Below are 21,137 nucleotides of genomic sequence, written 5' to 3'. Positions count from 1 at the left end.
GACGGGGATTCCGGGAGGGGAGGGGGCTGCCGTGGTCGCGGGGGGGGGGCGGGGGGGCAGTGGTGGTGGCGCTCTGATCGGCCGCGCACACGCTCTCTGAGAACACAGAGACAGCTCAAGTCAGCTGATCACACACACGCATGTACGCACACACACACACACACGGACGCACGCACTGCTCGTACCGTCAGTACTGAGGTCGCCTCCGGGCATGTAGGCCTCCAGCTTCACATCGGAGAAGGTGATGGTGGCTCCGCCAACGGCGACGGGCGCGGCGCTGTTGCACCTGTAGGTGGTGTTCACCCGAGCCAAGACCCCCGCTGAGGACGTTGCCACGGTGACCACACCTGTAGACCCCCGGAAAGCATCAAGAAGGAAGTTGAGATACGTCAGGTTCACTCACAGGAGCCAGACTTGTATAACCCATCCCAGATAGCAAGCGGATCTGGGCCATATACAGGCCAGATCTGGCCCTTGTGGCTTAGTTCTGGCCCATATATGGCCCAGATCCGCTTGCTATCTGGGCAGCTCTTCAAGTCCCTGTTTTCATTTGGTATTTCCTCTGTGACTCTTGACATGTGTTGTGAGACTTTGTTTACCACTTGTTGACCTGGCGTGAACGAGAACCTGTCTGCCAGTGAATGTCAGCGTTTGATTCGCCGTGTCTGAAACTCGGGCCCCTAGAGCCTGATCTGCGGTCAGCCGTTAAGTCCTCTCACCCGAGCCTTGGGCCAATGGGAAGACGGCGGCGTCGCTCAGGTTGTACGTCAGGGTGAGGTTGGCAACGCGGTACAGGCTGCCGTTGGCGGAGAACGCCAGGCCCAGGGCGTGTCCCGCGCCGAACGCGCCCACCAGCCAGGGGGCGCCGCCGTCCCCCCCGCACGAGCTGGCCGCCACGTCCACGGCGGTGGACTCTGGAAGGACGACCTGCGCCGTGCTCTGGAGAAAAGGGGAGGGGCTTAGTCTGCTGACTGACCACAATGCAGAACATCCAATCATTCGTCTGGGTTTGTTTTGTTTTTTTGCTGACTTGTTGTTGTTGTTTTGTCCGTGACAAGGTGATGTCTATCCTACTGTGATGCTGCTATGATGCCAAGACTGTTTCAAGGCCAGTCCCAGATAGCAAGCGGATGTGTAATGATTCTGGGCCATATATGGGCCGGAACTAAACCACAAGGGTCAGATCTGGCCTGTATATGGCCCAGATCCGCTTGCTATCTGGGGAAGCTACACATCAAAACCGAACCGAATAGTAAAACGTCTTTCCCAGATTCCTACTGTGTCTCACCCAACGCCCTTGACAAATTATCCAGATACACAAGGACGATTAACCCCCCACCCATACAAACACACCTGCTCAATTACAGAGGTATTACACAGGAGGGGAGAAAGTAGGGTGCAAGAGCGCCCCCCTGAGGAGCTTGTGGGAGTTGTAGTTTACCGTGCCGTTGGCCTCGTACGGGATGGAGAGGAGGGCGGAGAGTTCAGCTTTGATGCAGGTGGAGTTCCCCTGTCTTACCTCCAGAGTGACGGCCTGCGTCATGGCAACACAACCTGCAGGGGCAATAATATCATCATCATCATCATCATCATCACATTATTAATCCTGTCTAGTAGCTCGGGAGGTAGAGCGGCCGGTTCGATTCCCTGCTCCCAGCATTGTGCCGAAGTGTCCTTGAGCAAGACACAGAACCCCAAAATCGCTCATGTGTGGCACGGTGGCGCAGTACCTAGTACTGTCCCCTCACAGTGACAAGGTCTCCGGGTCTTTCTGTGTGGTGTTTGCATGTCCTCCCCATGTTCGTAAGGGTTTCCTCTTGAAGAACCCAATATGAAAAACGGACTGAGCATTTGGACTTGATCCCCGGGCGCTATGACCGATGGCTGCCCACTGCTCCTGCAGGAAGGACAGCTGGGATGGGAAAAACGCAGGGAACAATTTCCACCGGCGACACCCGAAAATTGCATGTGTGTGTGTTGTGTGCCATGTCGCCTCTCACTATGTGTACAATGTGTCATTGTGTGGCCGAATAAAGACCCACTCAGGTCCTCTAAATTAATTTTAAGACGATGACACAGCAGCGGTGATTTCAATTTCGACCAGCAGGGGGCGGCACACGACTAGTGTTGGGGGAGGCAGCGATACAAACCAATACAAAATACAGGCAAATGATTAATGAGCGAAGTCATGAACAAGCCTGTACACTGAAGCCTACTGTGGAATTAAATTCACCATTTATAAAGAAGTCATATTCAAACTGAAAGAGAATTTTGTTACATTCCAAACCCCCGGGACGTTCTAGAACTTTCTTGAGGTGATGTAACCATAGTAATGGCGCAAACCGGCCCCTTCTGCCTCCCCTGTGCAATGCACACAGACAGCATTACCAAACATTACACCTAACACCTTAGTCACTGTCCCTGGCACACACGCACACACACACACACACACACACACACACACACCAAGGACTATTACCGGCTCTGCCTCGGAAACTGCACAGCAAACTGTGTGAGTGAGTGTGTAAAGTTGCCCTCTAGAGTTGAGGCCATCTTAGGTCAGCTGTTCTATTTGTTGTGTCGGTTGATGGTGGAGTTTAGGATGTGTGCAGGTCAAGCAGATCTGTCGCTGGGGGTCAACTCACACCTCACTGTGTGACCAGTGTGTCCCTTCAGAGATACAGCGGTCAAAGGGTTAACCGTGGCAGCTCGTTAACACTTCGGTGACAAAGGTCAGAGGTTAGGCCACACGCTGACAGTCATGGGGAGGCAGTACTAGCACCTGGGGTGCATCTCAATAGTCAAGAGTGGCCACCTCTCTCGGTCTCCATTGGTCTCCATCGGACTCTTAAGGGCAGCAACTCAATCTCTTGTCCGCTCTCTTTCTCTTTCTCTTTCTTCCTTGTGTGTTTTTGCACGTTTACCGGTCATAAAAACGGTCGGATCTCAATCTTCTCTCGCCCTATCGTTCATGCTCTACATCTCCATGACCTCCGCTCCACTTCTACGTCCATTGCTTCCCTGTGGACCGGGCAGCTCGCTGGGCTCCACCGCTGGCTTGGTCCGGCCCGACCCGCTCGTTTATCAGGCTTTGTGGTCAGCAGGGCCATTAGCAGGACCCACGGCTCCCGGCTGTAATTTACAAACCCAGCCGGTTGACCACGGCTCGGTCATGCATCGTGTGTGTGTGAGGTCACCATGAGTCAGGTAGATCGTGTCCGTGCTTGTTTTCCTATACTGTAACACACACGCACGCACGCACACACACACACACACACACACACACGCACACGCACACACGCACAGGGCAGCTGTCATAGATATGAACTTTAGTTGTCCCCGAAGGGAAATTCTATTAAGGCACTGTGTGAGTGTTAGTGTGTGTGTGTGTGTGTGGTCACGATGAATCAGATGGAGAGCTTGTTCCTCATAGTAACTATAAAACACACACACTGAATGAGCAGAGCATACCACTAACAAAGTCATCAGAGCTTGACCACCTGGTAGGCTACACCTGACTACCCCCCCCCCCCACACACACACACACACCTGACTAGACACACCTTCATAACCACAGGGTATCCCCCCCCCACACACACACCTGACTACCCCCCCCCCCCCCCCCACACACACACACACACCTGACTAGACACACCTTCATAACCACAGGGTATCCCCCACACACACACACCTGACTAGACACACCTTCATAACCACAGGGTATGACGAAATGGAAGAATTGTGTGTGTGTGTGTATGAAAAATGTGCAGTGAACAAGTCTCTCGTCTAAATGGATAACACTGTTTCAATAACTAGTCAAGGCTTGAGGAAACGTGATGGAACGCATAATCAACAGAGGAGCAGAAGGTTCAGAGGTCGTCAGTGGCTCTATGGTCCAGAATGGCCTCAATAGGACATGACCTGATCAGAACAAGAGGCAGTAAAACACAACATAGGCCTCATTTGACACGGGTCATTTGACTGTGCTGTGACAACAGTTTTATGTTCGTGCATGTCAGTAAATCTTTGGATGTGATGGGGTCACAACGCGCACATAGAGGGGCCACTGTTTCCGCACAAAGCACCTCTGCGGTCACGTGACGCGGGAGCGTCTCTTTATGAGCGATCATCTCTGGTCAACACACAGTGACTCTGTTGATTTAGCAACATCAAATCAGCCATTATGACCCCAACTAATTCGACTTGAACTGTAGGCCAAACAATGCACGGACAAATTGCATGTATAGCTCAACCATGTAGGCCTAAATGGCCAGCGAAAAGGAAATATGAAACTATATATTCCACAGACTATTAGCCCTTGCCTATCAATTAAAAAGCCCTACAGGAACAAATTATTGAATTTAAAGCAATGATCTGTGTAGGTGATTTGAGATTCTCAGAGTTGATAAACGCAGTCAGTCATAATAAAGCCTACACCAGATTATAGGCTAGTGACGTCGGTATCAAATAACGGTTTTCGGCATTACAGAAAACCCCACTTACCTAGAATCACAAAACATACTGTCACTCCAACCGGCGAATATGTGTCCTTCATATTTCGCTATCTACAAATTAGGCTACAAGCAACAACACAATGTCACGGAGTTTCGGGCAGCTTGGGCAGCGCGCAAAAACGCACTCTAATTCGCCAAATGGTGCATTTATCCCTTTGGCATTAAAAAGTAAAGACGTTCTTGGACTCGTTATTGTCGCCTTTTCTTTCGCCGTTCTTTGTTATTTAATCCTCGGTATTCATAGCCCTGTATCTGGAGCAGGTTGGAGAATAGGCGCGGACAGTCGAGGGCATCGCTTTCATGTCCGCGCTATGAAGCAGGAATGTCCAGAGTCATGTGAGACGGGCTTTAGAACCACCCAGCACTGTGACGCGGCCCCCTCCCCTCAGAGAAACACACATCAGATATACTGTTCAACTATTAGCTACAGAAAGGCTCGGTATAGCCTAAGTAGTCATTATCAGCGAAGACATTGGATTTGAAATGTGTAAAAGTGAATTTGGCGTGGCCTTTATCAATCAATCAAATAGGCTATCATTGGGAAATAACTTTGCCAGTGTTAATAATTAAGACCGCAATAGAATCACTGGGATATGAAATAATGAAAATGTCAACACCCTATTTTGTGAAACAGATTCTGGTGAGTCAGTAGTGAACCATGTGAGGGCCCACGGGGGTCGGGGGTCAGTAGTGAACCATGTGAGGGCCCACGGGGGTCGGGGGTCAGTAGTGAACCATGTGAGGGCCCACGGGGGTCGGTGAGTCAGTAGTGAACCATGTGAGGGCCCACGGGGGTCTGGTGAGTCAGTAGTGAACCATGTGAGGGCCCACGGGGGTCGGTGTGTCAGTAGTGAACCATGTGAGGGCCCACGGGGGCCGGTGTGTTGCGCCGTGGGGCGGTCAGATGACTCCGCCGTTCACGAGGCGCTGCCCACATTTAAAGGAAGGATATGGAGCAAGAGAACGCGTGCCTCGATTTACCACCCATGACATTTAATAGCCTACTAAATCTGCCCTTTCACCCAACTAATGCGCAACGACCCCAAAAACGGGAAGGGCCCAGGCATCAACACTGGAGTTAAAGTGACAGGGACGCTCCACTGGCTCACTAGCCGTGTTGGGTGATCTTGTCAATATAGTCTTTTGTGAGCATGTAGTTTATTTGTTCTCTTTCCGAAACAATATCATTGCCAAGCCTATAAAATTCCTCCTAAATCTACCTGACCCATCAAGTCTGCACCCCAATTCTCCACACTTCTACAGCGTACCTGCCCGTTCCCCTGTGGGTTTGGACTTACTCTCACTCATAGTGGACAATTGTAGTTAATTGTCAATTGTAGAGTTAAGTGAACACAGGGTGTATAATATTGGGACACTGGCTGATCTGGGTCATCGCCATTCAACCTAAGGTTCGTTAAGGGCAACGGAGCTGTGTTGGAACAGGTTTATAAAGCACTGAATGGTTTAGGGCCAAAATATATTTCTGATCTGCTGCTACGTTATGAACCATCCAGACCTCTCAGGTCGTCTGGCACAGGTCTGCTTTCTGTCCCCAGAGTTGAAACAAAACATGGAGAAGCAGCGTTCAGTTTTTACGCTCCACATATCTGGAACAAACTGCAGGTCTGCTGCAACTCTGTTCTTTTAAATCAAGACTGAAGACTTTTTTCACCGCTGCTTTTTATTAAATCAAATATTATTCATTTGTACACTGCACTGTAACTTTTATTCCTGTATTTTATTTTTTCCTGCATTTTGTTTTAAATGTCCTTTATTTGCATTTCGTTTAATGACCTTTTATGTGTTTCTTGCACTTTGTCTTGATGCTGTTAATGTCTCATGTAAAGCACCTTGAATTGCCTTGTTGCTGAAATGTGCTACAAATAAACGTGTCTTGCTTTGCGGGCTTTCTGAACGAGAGCAGTGGTTTGGACCAGAGAAACACAGAAGGGGTGCATTGTAACATCTTCAGGGTCATGATCCACATCATCTTCTAGCAGTTCCTTCCTTCCTTGTTTGTTTATTATGAGCATCCTTACTGATGGGTGGGCGATGCTTGGCCCCTCCGCTCGCCAGCAGGGCTAATTGTGTTTCTCTAAGGAATTACTCGCTTTCAGGAGATCAAATCTAATTATGTTGCTCAGTGAGCAGCTGAAGGAGGCTCTCCCAACGAGCCGGTAAAAGCATTCCCTCTCCCTCACTGAGGACTATAAACATAATCTAATCAATCTGATCTAATCCCAGGAGAAAACACACACACACGCGCACACACACACAGACACACACACACACACATTTCATCTTCACACCGATCACCCTTCGTCAATTCATTAAATACCCATTTATTTATTTTTTCAGTTCTCTTTCTCTGTCTCTCTCTCTTACAAAGAATACAATCTGGTCTACAAAAATCAGCGCATGGACAGTGTTGGTCAGAATACAGGGAGGAAGGGGAAGGAAATACCCAGATGGTTTTGTCCTCTTGTTCGGCTGTGTTGTGTCCTCAACCCCCCCCCCCCTCCCTCCCATGTCACTCTCCTTGTCCATGTTCATGTGACCCCCCCCCCCCACCCACCGGTCAACCAACCCCCCCCCCCCCTCTCCGCCGCCCCCTTCCTTCCAAACCCTGTTCCTACACCCGCCCAGGCGACCACACGGCGCCGTCGTGACAACAGATCAGTGCAAGTCGCCTCACGGATGAAACACGGAACGAAAAACACAACAACATCAACAACAATGACGACAACAACGGAACCTAACCAAGATACAAGATGAGCCCACGGCAGCGGGACACGACAGATCCAGAGACGGAGGGAGAGCGACCGGAAAACAAAACAAAACGTGTGGGGGGGGGGGGGGGGGGGGAGGTGGGAGGGGGGAAAAAAAAGAACAGAAAGAAAGAATCAGAAAGTGCTCGTTTTTTTTCTGTCCGTCGAGGATTTGTGCTGGCCCCTCCCCCCCCGCTAAACAACCCTAGGACTCTCCACCCCCATCGCCACCCCGCCACGGCCCCCTCCGAGGGGGGTGTTGAGTGGACATGTGGAGTCCGGCCTCTGGCCTCTCCTGGCTCTCTCTGAGGGGAGGGGGGAGGCAGGGGGGGCACGTCAGTTTGGAGCCCGCTAGGAGGGTGTGTGTGTGTGTGGGGGGGTCGGGTGGAGCAGGTGGCGCCCCCCCCCCACCCCCTCAGGCGACGTAGTGGTACTGGTTGGGGCTCTCCTTGTCGCGCTCCATGTAGTCTCTGTCGATGAGCGACTCGATTCGCTTCTTCAGGTCCCCCGGCTGTGGAGAGACAACACAGCGGGGTCAAGGGTCACGGGTCGGAGAGAGAGGGTCAGAGGGAGGGCGCAGGAAGGAGAATGAAGAGTAAAGGGTAGGAGAGGAGAAAGGAAAAGGAGAACGCCGCGGTCACCTTGACGGGGAACTTGAGCTGGTTGTAGAGTTCGGACACCAGCAGGTTGTGGCTGAGGGTCTTCCTCATCTTCATGATGCGGACCACCGCCGCGTCGATCTGGTACTGCCGGTCCTGGAACACGCGCTCCGTGGTGCTCACCTGCTCCTCCACCTGGGGGGGGGGGGGCGGACACACACACACACACACGCGCACACACACACACACACACACACACACACGAAACGTGACTGGAAAGCAAGCCCCTTTAGGTCAACGAGGACAACCGACGAATCGGCCCGTCACCGAGCAAGTCACGATGATGCCCTACAACATCGGGAGGATTCACCCTTTCCTCACTGATGAAACGTGGCAGGTACTCATCCAGGCCCTGGTCATCTCCCGCCTGGACTACTGCAACTCCCTCCTCGCTGGGGCGCCGGCGTCGGCCATTAAACCCCTGGGACTTGTCCAGAAAGCTGCTGCTCGCCTAGTGTTCAACCACCCCAAGTTCTCCCACACAACTTCCTTTCTCCGTTCTCTACACTGGCTCCCTGTAGCGGCTCACATCCAGTTTAAAACTCTGGTACTAGCCTACAGGGCAATATAAGGAACAGCCCCCTCCTACCTCCAGGCCATGGTTAAACTCTATACCCCCTCCCGACCGCTACGCTCTGCTACCTCGGGGAGACTAGGTTGAGAGAGAGAGAGAGAGAGAGAAGAGAGAGAGAGAGAGAGAGAGAGAGAGAGAGAGAGAGAGAAGAGAGAGAGAGAGAGAGAGAGAGAGAGAGAGAGAGAGACAGAGAAGAGAGAGAGAGACAGAGAGAGAGAGAGAGAGACAGAGAGAGAGAAGAGAGAGAGAGAGACAGAGAAGAGAGAGACAGAGAGAGAGAGAGAGACAGAGAGAGAGAAGAGAGAGAGAGACAGAGAAGAGAGAGAGAGAGAGAAGAGAGAGACAGAGAGAGAGACAGAGAGAGAGGAGAGAGAGAGAGAGAAGAGAGAGAGAGAGGAGGAGCTCCTACCGTCTCCTTCATCTGAATCTGGTTGATCTTGATGCGGAACAGTTTGTGTCGGAAGTCGTTGTTGAAGTTGAAGCGGTCGGCGTCCTCCACGTCCTTCCCCCGGGGACTCTTATTGAGGACGCGCGCCTTGCCGCACGCCAGGGACTGCAGGGTGCGCCTCAACTCGCCCTCCTCTGGACATGGGGGAGGCAAAAGGTGTTACACTGTATTTATATACTATATAGGCAACTTCTCTGTAACTATTTGTGCGCTCTACTGTTAGTCATGTCTCTCTTATGAAGTATCTAGCCCATGTTTACTGCTCTGTAGATTCTCTTCTTAGCCAAGAGACAAACATGTTCCGGGAGCTTGCTCCATCGTCTTGTTGAGAGAGGTCAGGGGAGAGTTTTTACAGCTCACTTTTCTGGCCCCCGGGGGAAACTGTTTTTTTTCTTCCCTCTGGAATATGTAGGGTTGGGACCTACGTATGCCCCCCCCCCCATTGCTCTCTGTAAAGCGCATTGTGTTGCCTCTGTGTATGAAATGCGCCATACAAAGAGTTTGATTTAAAAGATATATATATATATATACACACATAGTAACTCAGTCAGTTTAGGACAGAAAAAATAACTAAATATATATATATTTCTGTCCTAAACGGACCTAAAGTGTCTTGAAAGGCGCCAAAAAAGAAAATGTTTCAGCATCATTGCTGCGCAAACGTGCATTAACACGGGACCCAATGCAATGCTCCGCAGGAGGAGTCTGACGCCTGCGTTTACCAACACACACGAGAGAGGGGCGTGGCTCGTACACACACGAGGCTCAACGCAGGAAGAGGGAGGGGCGTGGCTCGTACACGCATGAGGCTCAACGCAGGAAGAGAGAGGGGCGTGGCTCGTACACGCAGGAAGAGAGAGGGGCGTGGCTCGTACACACACGAGGCACAACGCAGGAAGAGGGGCGTGGCTCGTACACACACGAGGCTCAACGCAGGAAGAGGGGCGTGGCTGGTACACACACGAGGCTCAACGCAGGAAGAGAGGGGGGCGTGGCTCGTACACACACGAGGCTCAACGCAGGAAGAGGGGCGTGGCTCGTACACGCATGAGGCTCAACGCAGGAAGAGAGAGGGGCGTGGCTCGTACACGCATGAGGCTCAACGCAGGAAGAGAGAGGGGCGTGGCTCGTACACACATGAGGCTCAACGCAGGAAGAGGGGCGTGGCTCGTACACACATGAGGCTCAACGCAGGAAGAGGGGCGTGGCTCGTACACGCATGAGGCTCAACGCAGGAAGAGGGGCGTGGCTCGTACACGCATGAGGCTCAACGCAGGAAGAGGGGCGTGGCTCGTACACGCATGAGGCTCAACGCAGGAAGAGAGAGGGGCGTGGCTCGTACACGCATGAGGCTCAACGCAGGAAGAGAGAGGGGCGTGGCTCGTACACGCATGAGGCTCAACGCAGGAAGAGAGAGGGGCGTGGCTCGTACACGCATGAGGCTCAATGCAGGAAGAGAGAGGGGCGTGGCTCGTACACGCATGAGGCTCAACGCAGGAAGAGAGAGGGGCGTGGCTCGTACACGCATGAGGCTCAACGCAGGAAGAGAGAGGGGCGTGGCTCGTACACGCATGAGGCTCAACGCAGGAAGAGAGAGGGGCGTGGCTCGTACACGCATGAGGCTCAACGCAGGAAGAGGGGCGTGGCTCGTACACGCATGAGGCTCAACGCAGGAAGAGAGAGGGGCGTGGCTCGTACACACACAAGGCTCAACGCAGGAAGAGAGAGGGGCGTGGCTCGTACACGCATGAGGCTCAACGCAGGAAGAGAGAGGGGCGTGGCTCGTACACGCATGAGGCTCAACGCAGGAAGAGAGAGGGGCGTGTCTCGTACACGCATGAGGCTCAACGCAGGAAGAGAGAGGGGCGTGGCTCGTACACGCATGAGGCTCAAAACAGGAAGAGGGGCGTGGCTCGTACACGCATGAGGCTCAACGCAGGAAGAGAGAGGGGCGTGGCTCGTACACGCATGAGGCTCAACGCAGGAAGAGAAGAGGGGCGTGGCTCGTACCTATGCCTGTGGCCGTGCGGATCTCCTCCACGCTGAACTCCTCCCCCTCGTTAAACATCAGCAGCACCAGGGTCTGGAACAGGGACACCTGCAGCTCCTTCTTACCCTGGGGGAGGGGCACACACGCACACACACGCACACACGCACACACACGCACGCACGCACACACACGCACACACACACACACACACAGGTTACTCGTGCCGTTCCAGGCGTCTGCGGTGTAATAGATACATTCAAATGAGTGTATTCTCTGCTCAAGACATCGTCTGTCATAGACCTGTCTTATAAAGTGAGAGGCTGTCCTCTGTTTATTGACCCCTGACCTCCACCCCCAGGCCTAAACAATCCTGTATGGAAGGAGACCTCACCAAGGGTCACCTCCTCCCAGCTCTTTGATCTCTGTGATGTTCACTTCAGCTGTTGACCCTCTGACCTGTCTACTCACTGATCATTGGCTAGTGAGGTATTTGCATATGCAGGTATGGCCACACCCACACTGTTTAAAATGCTCTGTTTTCATGATAATCTTGCTCTTGGCGGATGTTCCTTTTCTCTCTGAGCCCGACTTTGCAAACATTAGCATTAGCATAGCATTCTCCACTACTCTTTTCTGAGTTATTAGAATAAATCTCTTCCAGCGGTCGTACTGGGCCGCGTGGGCGTGGCTGACCTCTTTGAACTCGGTCCGGAGGACGGCGTGCCCCAGGGTCGGCTGCCACTGGAGCTTCCTGCCGCTGTGTTTGCCCAGATAGAACAGCTTAAACACCTCCTGCAGCTTCACCATCTGAGACGGGAGGGAGGGAGGGAGGGAGGGAGAGAGGGAGAGAGAGAGACAGGGAGAGAGAGAGGGGGAGAGAGAGACAGAGGGAGAGAGGGAGACAGAGGGAGAGAGGGAGAGGGAGAGAGAGAGAGAAGGGGGGAGAGAGAGAGGGGGGGGAGAGAGAGAGAGAAAAGGAGAGAGAGGGGGCGAGAGAGAGAGAGAGGGAGAGAGAGATAGAGGGAGAGAGAGAGAGAGAGAGAGAGAGGGAGAGAGGGAGAGAGAGATAGAGAGAGGGAGAGAGAGATAGAGAGAGGGGTGTCAACCGCAGAAGATATTTCTCAAGCGTTTGAGAAGCGTGTGAACTTCCTGTACTCGTCCTCTCTCACACACACACACACACACACACACACACACACACGCACACACGCACACACGCACACACACCGCTCGCCTCTCCCCCGCAGGCCGACGGCGACTGACACACTCTCTCACCTCTGGGGGAAGGTGGACCTCCATGGGAGTGTACGAGGGCCAGTAGCCCATGGTGAGGATGTTGACGGTCAGCTCGATGTTGCTGGGCTCACTCTGGTTCTGGGTGTACTACGGAGAGAGACACACACACACACACACACACACACACACACACACACGCAACGTATCATACACACGGCGCGCACACCCATGGACTAAACATGATGTGATGATGGTGTATAATTATGCGGGTTGACCGTAAGCCATAGAGAAAACAAGGCCCTTCCAATGCTCTGACCAGCTCAGTGGGCTTGTGGTTCGAGGGTCCGCCCTGAGACTGGGAGGTAGGGGGTTCGATCCCCGGCCGAGTCATACCAAAGACAAAAAATAAGGTACCCAATGCCTCCCTGCTTGGCGCTCGGGAACAAGGGTTGGATTGGGGGTAAGTCCCTTCGACATACTAGCGTCATGTCCAGGGGGTGGACTTGTACATCAAGCTGCCTCATGCTAAGGAATCAGGAGATAGGCTCCTGCCCTATGGGCTACTAATCCCAAGAACCATTGCTTCTCAAGGCTACTTGTTTACAATGCTACATTTCATATTGTGGATGAAGTGAAAACTAGTCTTAAATGGATCCAAAATAAGTCTTTATTCTACTACATAGGAAACACTTTTGATCAAATGTCTGCTGCCTTCAGCGTGCCAGGCGGTCCAGTGTGTGTGTGTGTGTGTGTGTGAGATAAGGGCACCTGTTTGAACTGGATCATGACGTCTTTGGACAGCTCCATGTCTTTGAACATCCCCTCCAGCTTACTGGTGAAGGCCGCTCCGCACTCTGTGAGGAAGTCAGAAACCGCATGAGCGCGCTCACATCCTGCTCGTCCACCAGAGGAGTGGTCACATGATCGCTGACTCATCCCCCCCCCCCCCCCACCCCCACAGCTCACGGCCCCTCACCCCTGCCCCGACACGTGACCTCAATTAGGAGGAACATCGGTTACCGCAATTTACAATCAGGGGTAACTTCCCCTTTTCTTTTTTGTCACGCTCCGAAAAGTGCGCTTGGAGTTCTGGGTGACCGTCTCGGAGCGATGGAATGTAGGAGGCGTTCGCAAATTTCCCCTTTTAGCAAGAGGGGTAGAGGACCACAACGCCGGCGCAGAATGGTGGCTGAGGCCGATTCGGGGGGGGCGGAGAGAGGGAGGAAAGGAGGGGGAACCCACCGTGCTTGAGCTTGGACAGCATGGACTTCTCGGCGTCCACCGAGGCGCTCTTCCCCACCAGCAGACGCTTGGCCAGGTCCTTCTTGTAGAACGCCTCGAACACGTCCTTACCTGAGGAGGGAGGGAGGGACGGAGGGAGAGAGAGAGAGGGGGGGGGGAGAGGGAGAGGGGGAGGGAGAGGGAGGGAGGGGGAGAGAGAGAGGGGGAGGGAGGGAGAGAGAGAGAGAGGGAGAGGGAGAGAGGGGGAGGGAGAGAGAGAGGGGGCGAGAGAGAGAGAGAAAGAGAGGGGGGGGGGGGAGACAGGAAGGGAGGGAGAGAGAGATGGAGAGAGAGGGAGGGAGAGAGACAGGAAGGGAGGGAGAGAGAGAGATGGAGAGAGAGGGAGGGAGAGAGAGAGAGAGGGAGAGAGAGAAGGGTGAGGCCTCGCTAAAAACACTGGAGTCACCTGAGATCGCAGCTACCGGTGAGATTGAGACACACACACACACACACACACAGGAAGACACACAGGAAGACACACACACACACACACACACAGGAAGACCGACACACACACACACACACACGCGCGCGGTTTCATGAGGAGACAGAAGACGTGAAGGCGTCTGACCGTGGATGAAGCGGAAGATGATCATGATCTTGTCCAGGATTCTCTCCAGCTCCTCCTCCGTGGCCTCCTTGTTCCCCGCCCGCAGTTTGGAGTCCACGTACTTCGCTGGGCGGAGAAGAACACAGCCGGGGAATGAGCAAGAACACACACACACACACACACACACACACGGCTGGATGGAGAGAGAACAGGCCCCTGTCCTCCTCACCGATGAGCTCGGCGGGTTTGTTGGGCCTCTTGTTGATGAAGCTCTCGAAGGCCTCCTTCATGGCGTTGATGAAGCTCTCGTTCCGGTTGAAGCAGCCCTGGGCCACGTTGTCCATCTTGTCCTTGAAGTCCAGGAGGTCCTGGACCATGTCCTTGTCCTTCTCTGGGGTGCCCACGATCTCCCCTCCGAAACTCTTCAGGGGGACAGACAGAGAGAGAGAGAGAGAGAGAGAGAGAGAGAGAGAGAGAGAGTCATGGACATCAGATATGGCGCGTGAGGGACAGGAGTACAGCAGGGAAAGTCATGCTTTTCACCCATCATATGGAGTAGGGGTTCAAATTGTTGGCTCGTTCCTGAATCGATCATTGGTAATGTTAACGATCAATCAATCGATTTATTGTAATTAAAATATAAAAATTTCCAAACGATACCAAAAGCGTTTTTTTCTTAATCGATGAATCGATTTTCGACAGAGAGCAAAGTGCAGCGCAACGTGGGACGTTCTTATCAATTGATCGACTATTGTTTGTGAAGGTTCAGTTATCGATTAACACAACTGTTGTGTGTGTGTGTGTGAGTGTACCTTGATGTAGTCCCTCCAGAACTGTAGCAGGGTGGGCAGGCCTCCCTTCACCTTGCTGAAGAGCCTTGTGTGTTGTGTGTGTGTAGCTGTGTTGTGTGAGTGTGTGTGTGTGAGTGTGTGTGTGAGTGTACCTTGATGTAGTCCCTCCAGAACTGTAGCAGGGTGGGCAGGCCTCCCTTCACCTTGCTGAACAGCTGGTAGAGCAGAGCCAGCTCCGTCACTCGGTTCTCATCCAGCAGCACACCCAGACCTGAGATCAGTTACACACACACACACACCATGTAAACACACACACACACCCAGACCTGAGATCAGTTACAATACATCCATGAGTTACACACACACACACACACACACCATATAAACGCACACACACACCCAGACCTGAGAACAGAGGTCACACACACACCCAGACCTGAGAACAGAGGTCACACACACACCCAGACCTGAGAACAGAGGTTACACACACAGACCTGAGAACAGAGGTCACACACACACACAGACCTGAGAACAGAGGTCACACACACACCCAGACCTGAGAACAGAGGTCACACACACACCCAGACCTGAGAACAGAGGTTACACACACAGACCTGAGAACAGAGGTTACACACACAGACCTGAGAACAGAGGTCACACACACACCCAGACCTGAGAACAGAGGTCACACACACACACCATGTAAACACACACACACCATGTAAACACACACACCCCCATATAAACACATACACACATACACCATGTAAACACACACGCACACACCCCATATAAACAGACACACACATCATGTAAACACACACACACACACACACATCATGTAAACACATACACACACACATCATGTAAACACACATACCCACACACACACACCATGTAAACACACACACACCATGTTAACACACACACACACCCCATATAAACACACACACATCACCTAAATAACGCACACATCCCTTCATAACACACACACACACACAAACACCACCTAAACAAGACAGACACACACGTGATACACACGAGGACTATACCACACTAGCTACCTTTCTGGAGTACGGCCGTCATGTGTTCTCCAAGCAGCTGCTTCTCCACGTTGGAGATGAGTGGCTTCCTGGAGGGGACGAGAAAGGGATGAGGGCTGAGAGGGATGAGGGCTGAGGGGGATGAGGGCTGAGGGGGATGAGGGCTGAGAGGGATGAGGGCTGAGGGGGATGAGGGCTGAGAGGGATGAGGGCTAAGGGGGATGAGGGCTGAGAGGGATGAGAGGGATGAGGGCTGAGGGGGATGAGGGCTGAGAGGGATGAGAGGGATGAGAGGGATGAGGGCTAAGGGCTGAGAGGGATGGGGGGATGAGGGCTGAGGGGGATGAGGGCTGAGAGGGCTGAGAGGGCTGAGAGGGATGAGGGCTGAGGGGGATGAGGGCTGAGAGGGATGAGAGGGATGAGGGCTGAGGGGGATGAGGGCTGAGAGGGATGAGAGGGATGAGGGCTAAGGGCTGAGAGGGATGGGGGGATGAGGGCTGAGAGGGATGAGGGCTGAGGGGATGAGGGCTGAGAGGGATGGGGGGATGAGGGGGATGAGGGGGATGAGGGCTGAGGGGGATGAGGGCTGAGAGGGATGAGGGCTGAGGGGGCTGAGAGGGATGAGGGCCGAGAGGAGTAGATGTGGGTGCGGTCTATGATTGGACCGGTCTCTGATTGGACCGGTCTCTGATTGGACCGTTCTCTGATTGGACCGGTCTCTGATTGGACCGGTCTCTGATTGGACCGGTCTCTGATTGGACTGGTCTCTGATTGGACCGAGGGCCGGTCAGTTGGAGGCGCGGGGGGAGGGTCTTACTGAGTGCTCTGGTCGAGGTAGCTGATGACGCGGTCGTTCTCCTCCTCCAGTCGACGCGCCACGTGGTGCAGGTACTCTGGCACCTGGGGGAGAAGAGGACGCTTATCAAACAGTCCGTCCACACAGCCCGCGTTCAGAGAACGCACAGCCGGGACAAGATGGCGTGAGGCGTGCGAAGGGCGGGCGCCACTAACGTCTCTCTCCTGCATCAGCCTCTGGCCCTCGGCGGCGTACAGCCGGTTGGTCTCGGTCAGGAAACGCTCCTCGAACGACTCCTTGTAGACCTGAGGAGGAGGAGGATGAGGGGGAGGAGGAGGAGGGTCAGACGTGGTGTGAGCTCCTTAAAGCGGATGTCAGGTGGAGCAATTCGGTGGCGGTTTGTCGAAGGCGAACCCTATTGCGCATGGATTGCACAGGGTTTTCTACACGATTTACCGCACGCAATAACAGTCAAACTGCATGCAATCTAGCTGCGCAACCACAACGGCATCCAGTGGCTTCACATAACACAGGCTTCGATGTCTTTAACGCAAGCTGGAATTGAGATGGAGATAAACATTTGCAAAAAGGGCCCCAAGAGAGGTGCAACTGATGCAATCGAGAAAGCAAAACGGACGTCATTGGTTGGAAAAACCGTCCAATCACCTGCAGGTCGGAGAGCATGCCCAGTAGGCTGCGCAGCAGACTGCGGTCCACGGTCTCCCCGTTGCGCTCGCGTTCGATCTGCTCCAGGATCCCGTCGACCGTGCGTTTCTGGACGGCGCCGTCGCTCACGATGTGCGTGCGGAACAGCTCCAGGCCCGTGTCCCTGTCGGGAAAAAAAACACCAGAGGGGCGCGACCTCTTAGCTCGCCAGACGCGCGCCTCGAACCCCCGATCTCCGACAGGAACCCGACACGCTAGTTAACAGAGTGACGGAGACCAGCCTTGCTTCTGGACCAGGCTCTTACCAGATGGAGGGGAGGAGGGAGTTCTGCAGCACGTAGGTACGGTCCAGGAACAGAAAGATGCTCCGGATCATGATCTAAACAAGGGGACGGTCACACATTAGAGTCTAGACACCCCGGAGAGAGGGGAGGGGGGACATTTAGGTCAACTGATGTGGACGAAGGCTGACCGTCTGTCTGCAGTGGTCCTGCCAACAGCGGTTCATCCTCTTCAGGAAGGACAGGCTGTCCAGGGACTCTGTGAGCTGGCCGTTAAGGAAAGGCTCTCCCACGCTCATAGGGCTACGTACACAACCAACTATCCGTTGGTGAACCAGCAGCTTTAGAAGGTTGCGTAATGTCAGTGCACAATCCACCCTCATTTCCTGTTATTGGGTAGTCAAGTGGGGAAGAGGGGGAAGCAACCACAGATGACCAAGAGCCAGGCCAGGTATTACACTCTCATCATAGCGCAGTACACAGCTGTGATACGAGGGAGGAGGTCCACAGCGCCCCCTTCTGGCCCAGACGCACTATGACACAGTAACCTGCTGATGAGATCTCCAAATATGTGACCTATGACTGGGCTGTACCCCCCCCATGAGATATCCAACTATGTGATCTGTGACTGAGCCATACCCCCCCCCCATGAGATATCCAACTATGTGACTATGACTGGGCTGTACCCCCCCATGAGATATCCAACTATGTGATCTGTGACGGCTACTGTAGACCCCCCCCAAGGCTCCCCAGTGACGCTGATATGAAGTGTTATCACTATCAGTGCTGCCCAGGCCAACTTGACTAGCCGGTCAGTCTCCCAATGACACACACACTCACACTCTCACACACACACTCTCACACACACACACACACACACACACACACACACACACACACATACATACACACACACACACACACACACACACACACACACACACACAGTAAAGGATATTCTCTGAACTGGTGGATCTGGGCCTGGACATGGTCTTCACAGACTTGGCGCAATTGCTTGTACAGCGTGGGAGAGACCTTATACGAGCACAGGTTCTCCACCGCCTGAGGGAGAGATAAAGAGAGAGAGAGTGAGAGAGAAAGAGAGAGAGAGTGAGAGAGAGAGAAAGAGGGTCAGGAGAGGGAGGGAAAAGTGACGTATGACTTGGAAGAAAAAAAGCTGTTCTTCTATTGCTGCCGGGGTCTGTACAATAGGAGACAGTGGCCTGGCCGACTTGGCACACCTCTGACTGCGCCGTCGAGACCCGGCCTAGAAAACCTCCTCTTAGATAATAGGGAGAGGCTAGAAAAGGGCACTGCTTCCAAAACTATGCCCCTGTCCTAGTTGGCACCGCCTACGAAATTGGCTGGTTACATCACTGGTCCTGGCAAGAGAGGCCACGCCAACCCACACAGGCTCAGCGACGAGCCAGTCACATGACGCACCGAGGACAGCTGGAGACAAGGTGTTGAGCAAAGATTGAAATGTATATGCATACACGGATACACACACACACACACACACATATGCTGGTAAACACACTCACGGAAGGTTTTCCTAGCATACCCGTGTGTTACTTCTGCTCTGGAAGTAAAACGGGTTTCCCCGAGGGCAAGGCCCTGGTCTAGGGTCAGATTGTTCTCCCCAGCTGTCTACTGTATGATGACCGGAGAGATGGAGATGGCAAAAAGATCTTGGGGGAAACTTCTCTTTACTTACAGCCCGTGGTTAATGTTTCTTGACACGCCTGCAATGAGATGACATAACATGACAGGTGTTTGGGCCCTCTGACCTGGTAGAGTTCCTCCAGGTTGTATTTGATGGAGGTGCTGTTCTGAATGGCCCCCACTGCATCTCTCAACTTCAGCCATGTGTCTTCTGTGTAGTTTTCGGCGAGCTTTGGCCTGTCTGTGGCACAGCACCAACAACAACAGTTCAACAACACCCAAGGACCCGTACTAGTAGTAGCTGCCGTGACTTCTGCAGGCGTGTTCAGAGGCCTGATTCTCAATGGTAATCTGCAGGGGGCCAATTTGTCCAGGAGACCCAACCCATAGAACCATGCATTCACTCATGCTCTTCATCTACGAAGAGGGTCTCCTAGCAAAGCAAAATGCAAACATAAACAACTAGTATGACAATTCACATGACCAAGCAGGAAGGAAGGCCAACTGGAGATTGTTTACAAAAGCAAGGCCCATCAAAGATTGTTTACAAACACCTGTCCCTCACAGCAATGTCATTAGTCAAGATATGTTGTCAGATAACAGCTAACAGTTTAATTAGCGTCGACATTGTACTCGTAGCTCTTGTGGAACATTATCTTTGCTTGCTTTGCTTTGCTAACTTGGCTAACCTTAGTACCATCTAACCAACAACAACCAGCCGAGGGCCATATAATGTGATCAGGGCAAATCAGCAGGTGCAGAAAGATTTAACCCTCTGATAGAAACACATGTTGACAATACATGACTAGTCTTGTCGGTGAGCCAGCTAACATGAACTAGAAAGTTAAAGTTAGCTCACTTACCTTTGAAATTCTTGATGATCAGTTTCTTGGAGGCGCCACTCTTGTTGGAGGCCAGAGCCGAGGTCCTGGTCACTCCGTTGTTGTTGTGCTCAGTCAGAGCCGAAAAGTTGGCTTTTTTATCCTGTCTTATGTCTTCTGCCATCATGAACTCACGCACATAAGGCCTCAGCCGTGGTTATGAACAGCAGCAGCCTACCTGTCACCCGCAGCGCTTTCCTGACACGCTTAGCGAGCTAGCCTCGATCACAAGTTGGTCGGGCTACTTCACAGTTACACAAGTCACGTGATTCGGTTGCTTCAAATAAACCACCGAGGACGAATGAAGTGCATGTATGAAGTACACTCGCGTGAAACGACCGCAAAATAGCGATAAATCCAACTCTGGGAAAGTTTGGAAGTGGGTGAGCTTGAAGCTAGCTATGACTAGTTTTTTATAAAGGCTAGGGACCGTTGTTAGCCTTCCTTAGCTAACGCTAGCTAGCTACAGCTCCTGTCCCGGGCGTAAAAACTCAATTCCAAAGAGTTTATCCACAACTTCATATCCTGCTCGGGATTTATAGGTTTAGCAAATATGAGTTAAAGGTTAGCTTTTATAATTAGGGTCCCATTTGCGAGAAAAAATCAAATCAGAGCGCAATTTCCTCGCCCCCATCACTGCGCTAGCTACACGGCTAGCAGCACAAGAGCAACAAAATGGCTTCCGCTAGGACGCGGTGCACACTGGGAAATGTAGGCCATGCATCCATGTAGTTCCAAATCGAAAAGCTTTTCAAAGTAAAGCAAACGCGCTCTATGTGCTCATTTTAACATTATTAAAAAAAACGTGTAGCTACTGACATCTAGGGGGACCCCGAGTTGCTAAACGTGCGTACTCAATAATCAGTTTAGTAGTCCAAAGAAGTGTTTTAGTAGTCCAAACAAGTGTTTGCTATCTTGAATACAGCCCCATGTCTCTATGAGGAAGTACATGCATGCATGACATCAGGGAATCTGCTAGCAACGTTAGCAGGAA

The 21,137-nt window shown here is 52.6% G+C and overlaps 2 protein-coding genes across 2 annotated transcripts in view; both read right to left on the bottom strand.

The window, feature by feature from the left end:
* lamp1a (lysosomal associated membrane protein 1a) overlaps positions 1–4,815 on the bottom strand; it is a 7,601-nt gene extending 2,786 nt beyond the window's left edge. The window contains 6 exon segments of the mRNA XM_084446916.1: positions 1–40; positions 42–96; positions 186–347; positions 720–939; positions 1,442–1,554; positions 4,504–4,815. The exon segment at positions 1–40 is cut by the window's left edge and continues 102 nt beyond it. Coding sequence (XP_084303042.1) covers positions 1–40; positions 42–96; positions 186–347; positions 720–939; positions 1,442–1,554; positions 4,504–4,555 — 642 coding nt within the window. The 5' untranslated portion in view covers positions 4,556–4,815.
* Positions 4,816–6,247: 1,432 nt separating this feature from the next.
* On the bottom strand, positions 6,248–20,789 carry cul4a (cullin 4A). The gene is made up of 20 exons (XM_084446913.1): positions 20,126–20,789; positions 19,388–19,503; positions 18,556–18,659; positions 17,789–17,858; positions 17,622–17,695; positions 17,317–17,479; positions 16,866–16,955; positions 16,672–16,754; positions 15,876–15,943; positions 14,964–15,082; positions 14,250–14,442; positions 14,042–14,146; positions 13,432–13,542; positions 12,958–13,043; positions 12,229–12,336; positions 11,647–11,760; positions 10,974–11,079; positions 8,925–9,097; positions 7,924–8,076; positions 6,248–7,793 (listed from the first exon to the last, which is right to left on the bottom strand). Exons 1-20 carry the CDS (start codon positions 20,268–20,270, stop codon positions 7,698–7,700), a joined length of 2,277 nt encoding a protein of 758 aa, XP_084303039.1. The 5' UTR covers positions 20,271–20,789; the 3' UTR covers positions 6,248–7,697.
* Positions 20,790–21,137: the final 348 nt, after the last annotated feature.

Source organism: Borostomias antarcticus (assembly GCF_949987555.1).
Source record: "Borostomias antarcticus genome assembly, chromosome: 12".
Lineage (NCBI taxonomy): Eukaryota > Metazoa > Chordata > Actinopteri > Stomiiformes > Stomiidae > Borostomias > Borostomias antarcticus.
The sequence above is the reverse complement of the archived record's forward strand: the minus strand, read 5'-3'. Positions and strand labels throughout refer to the sequence as shown.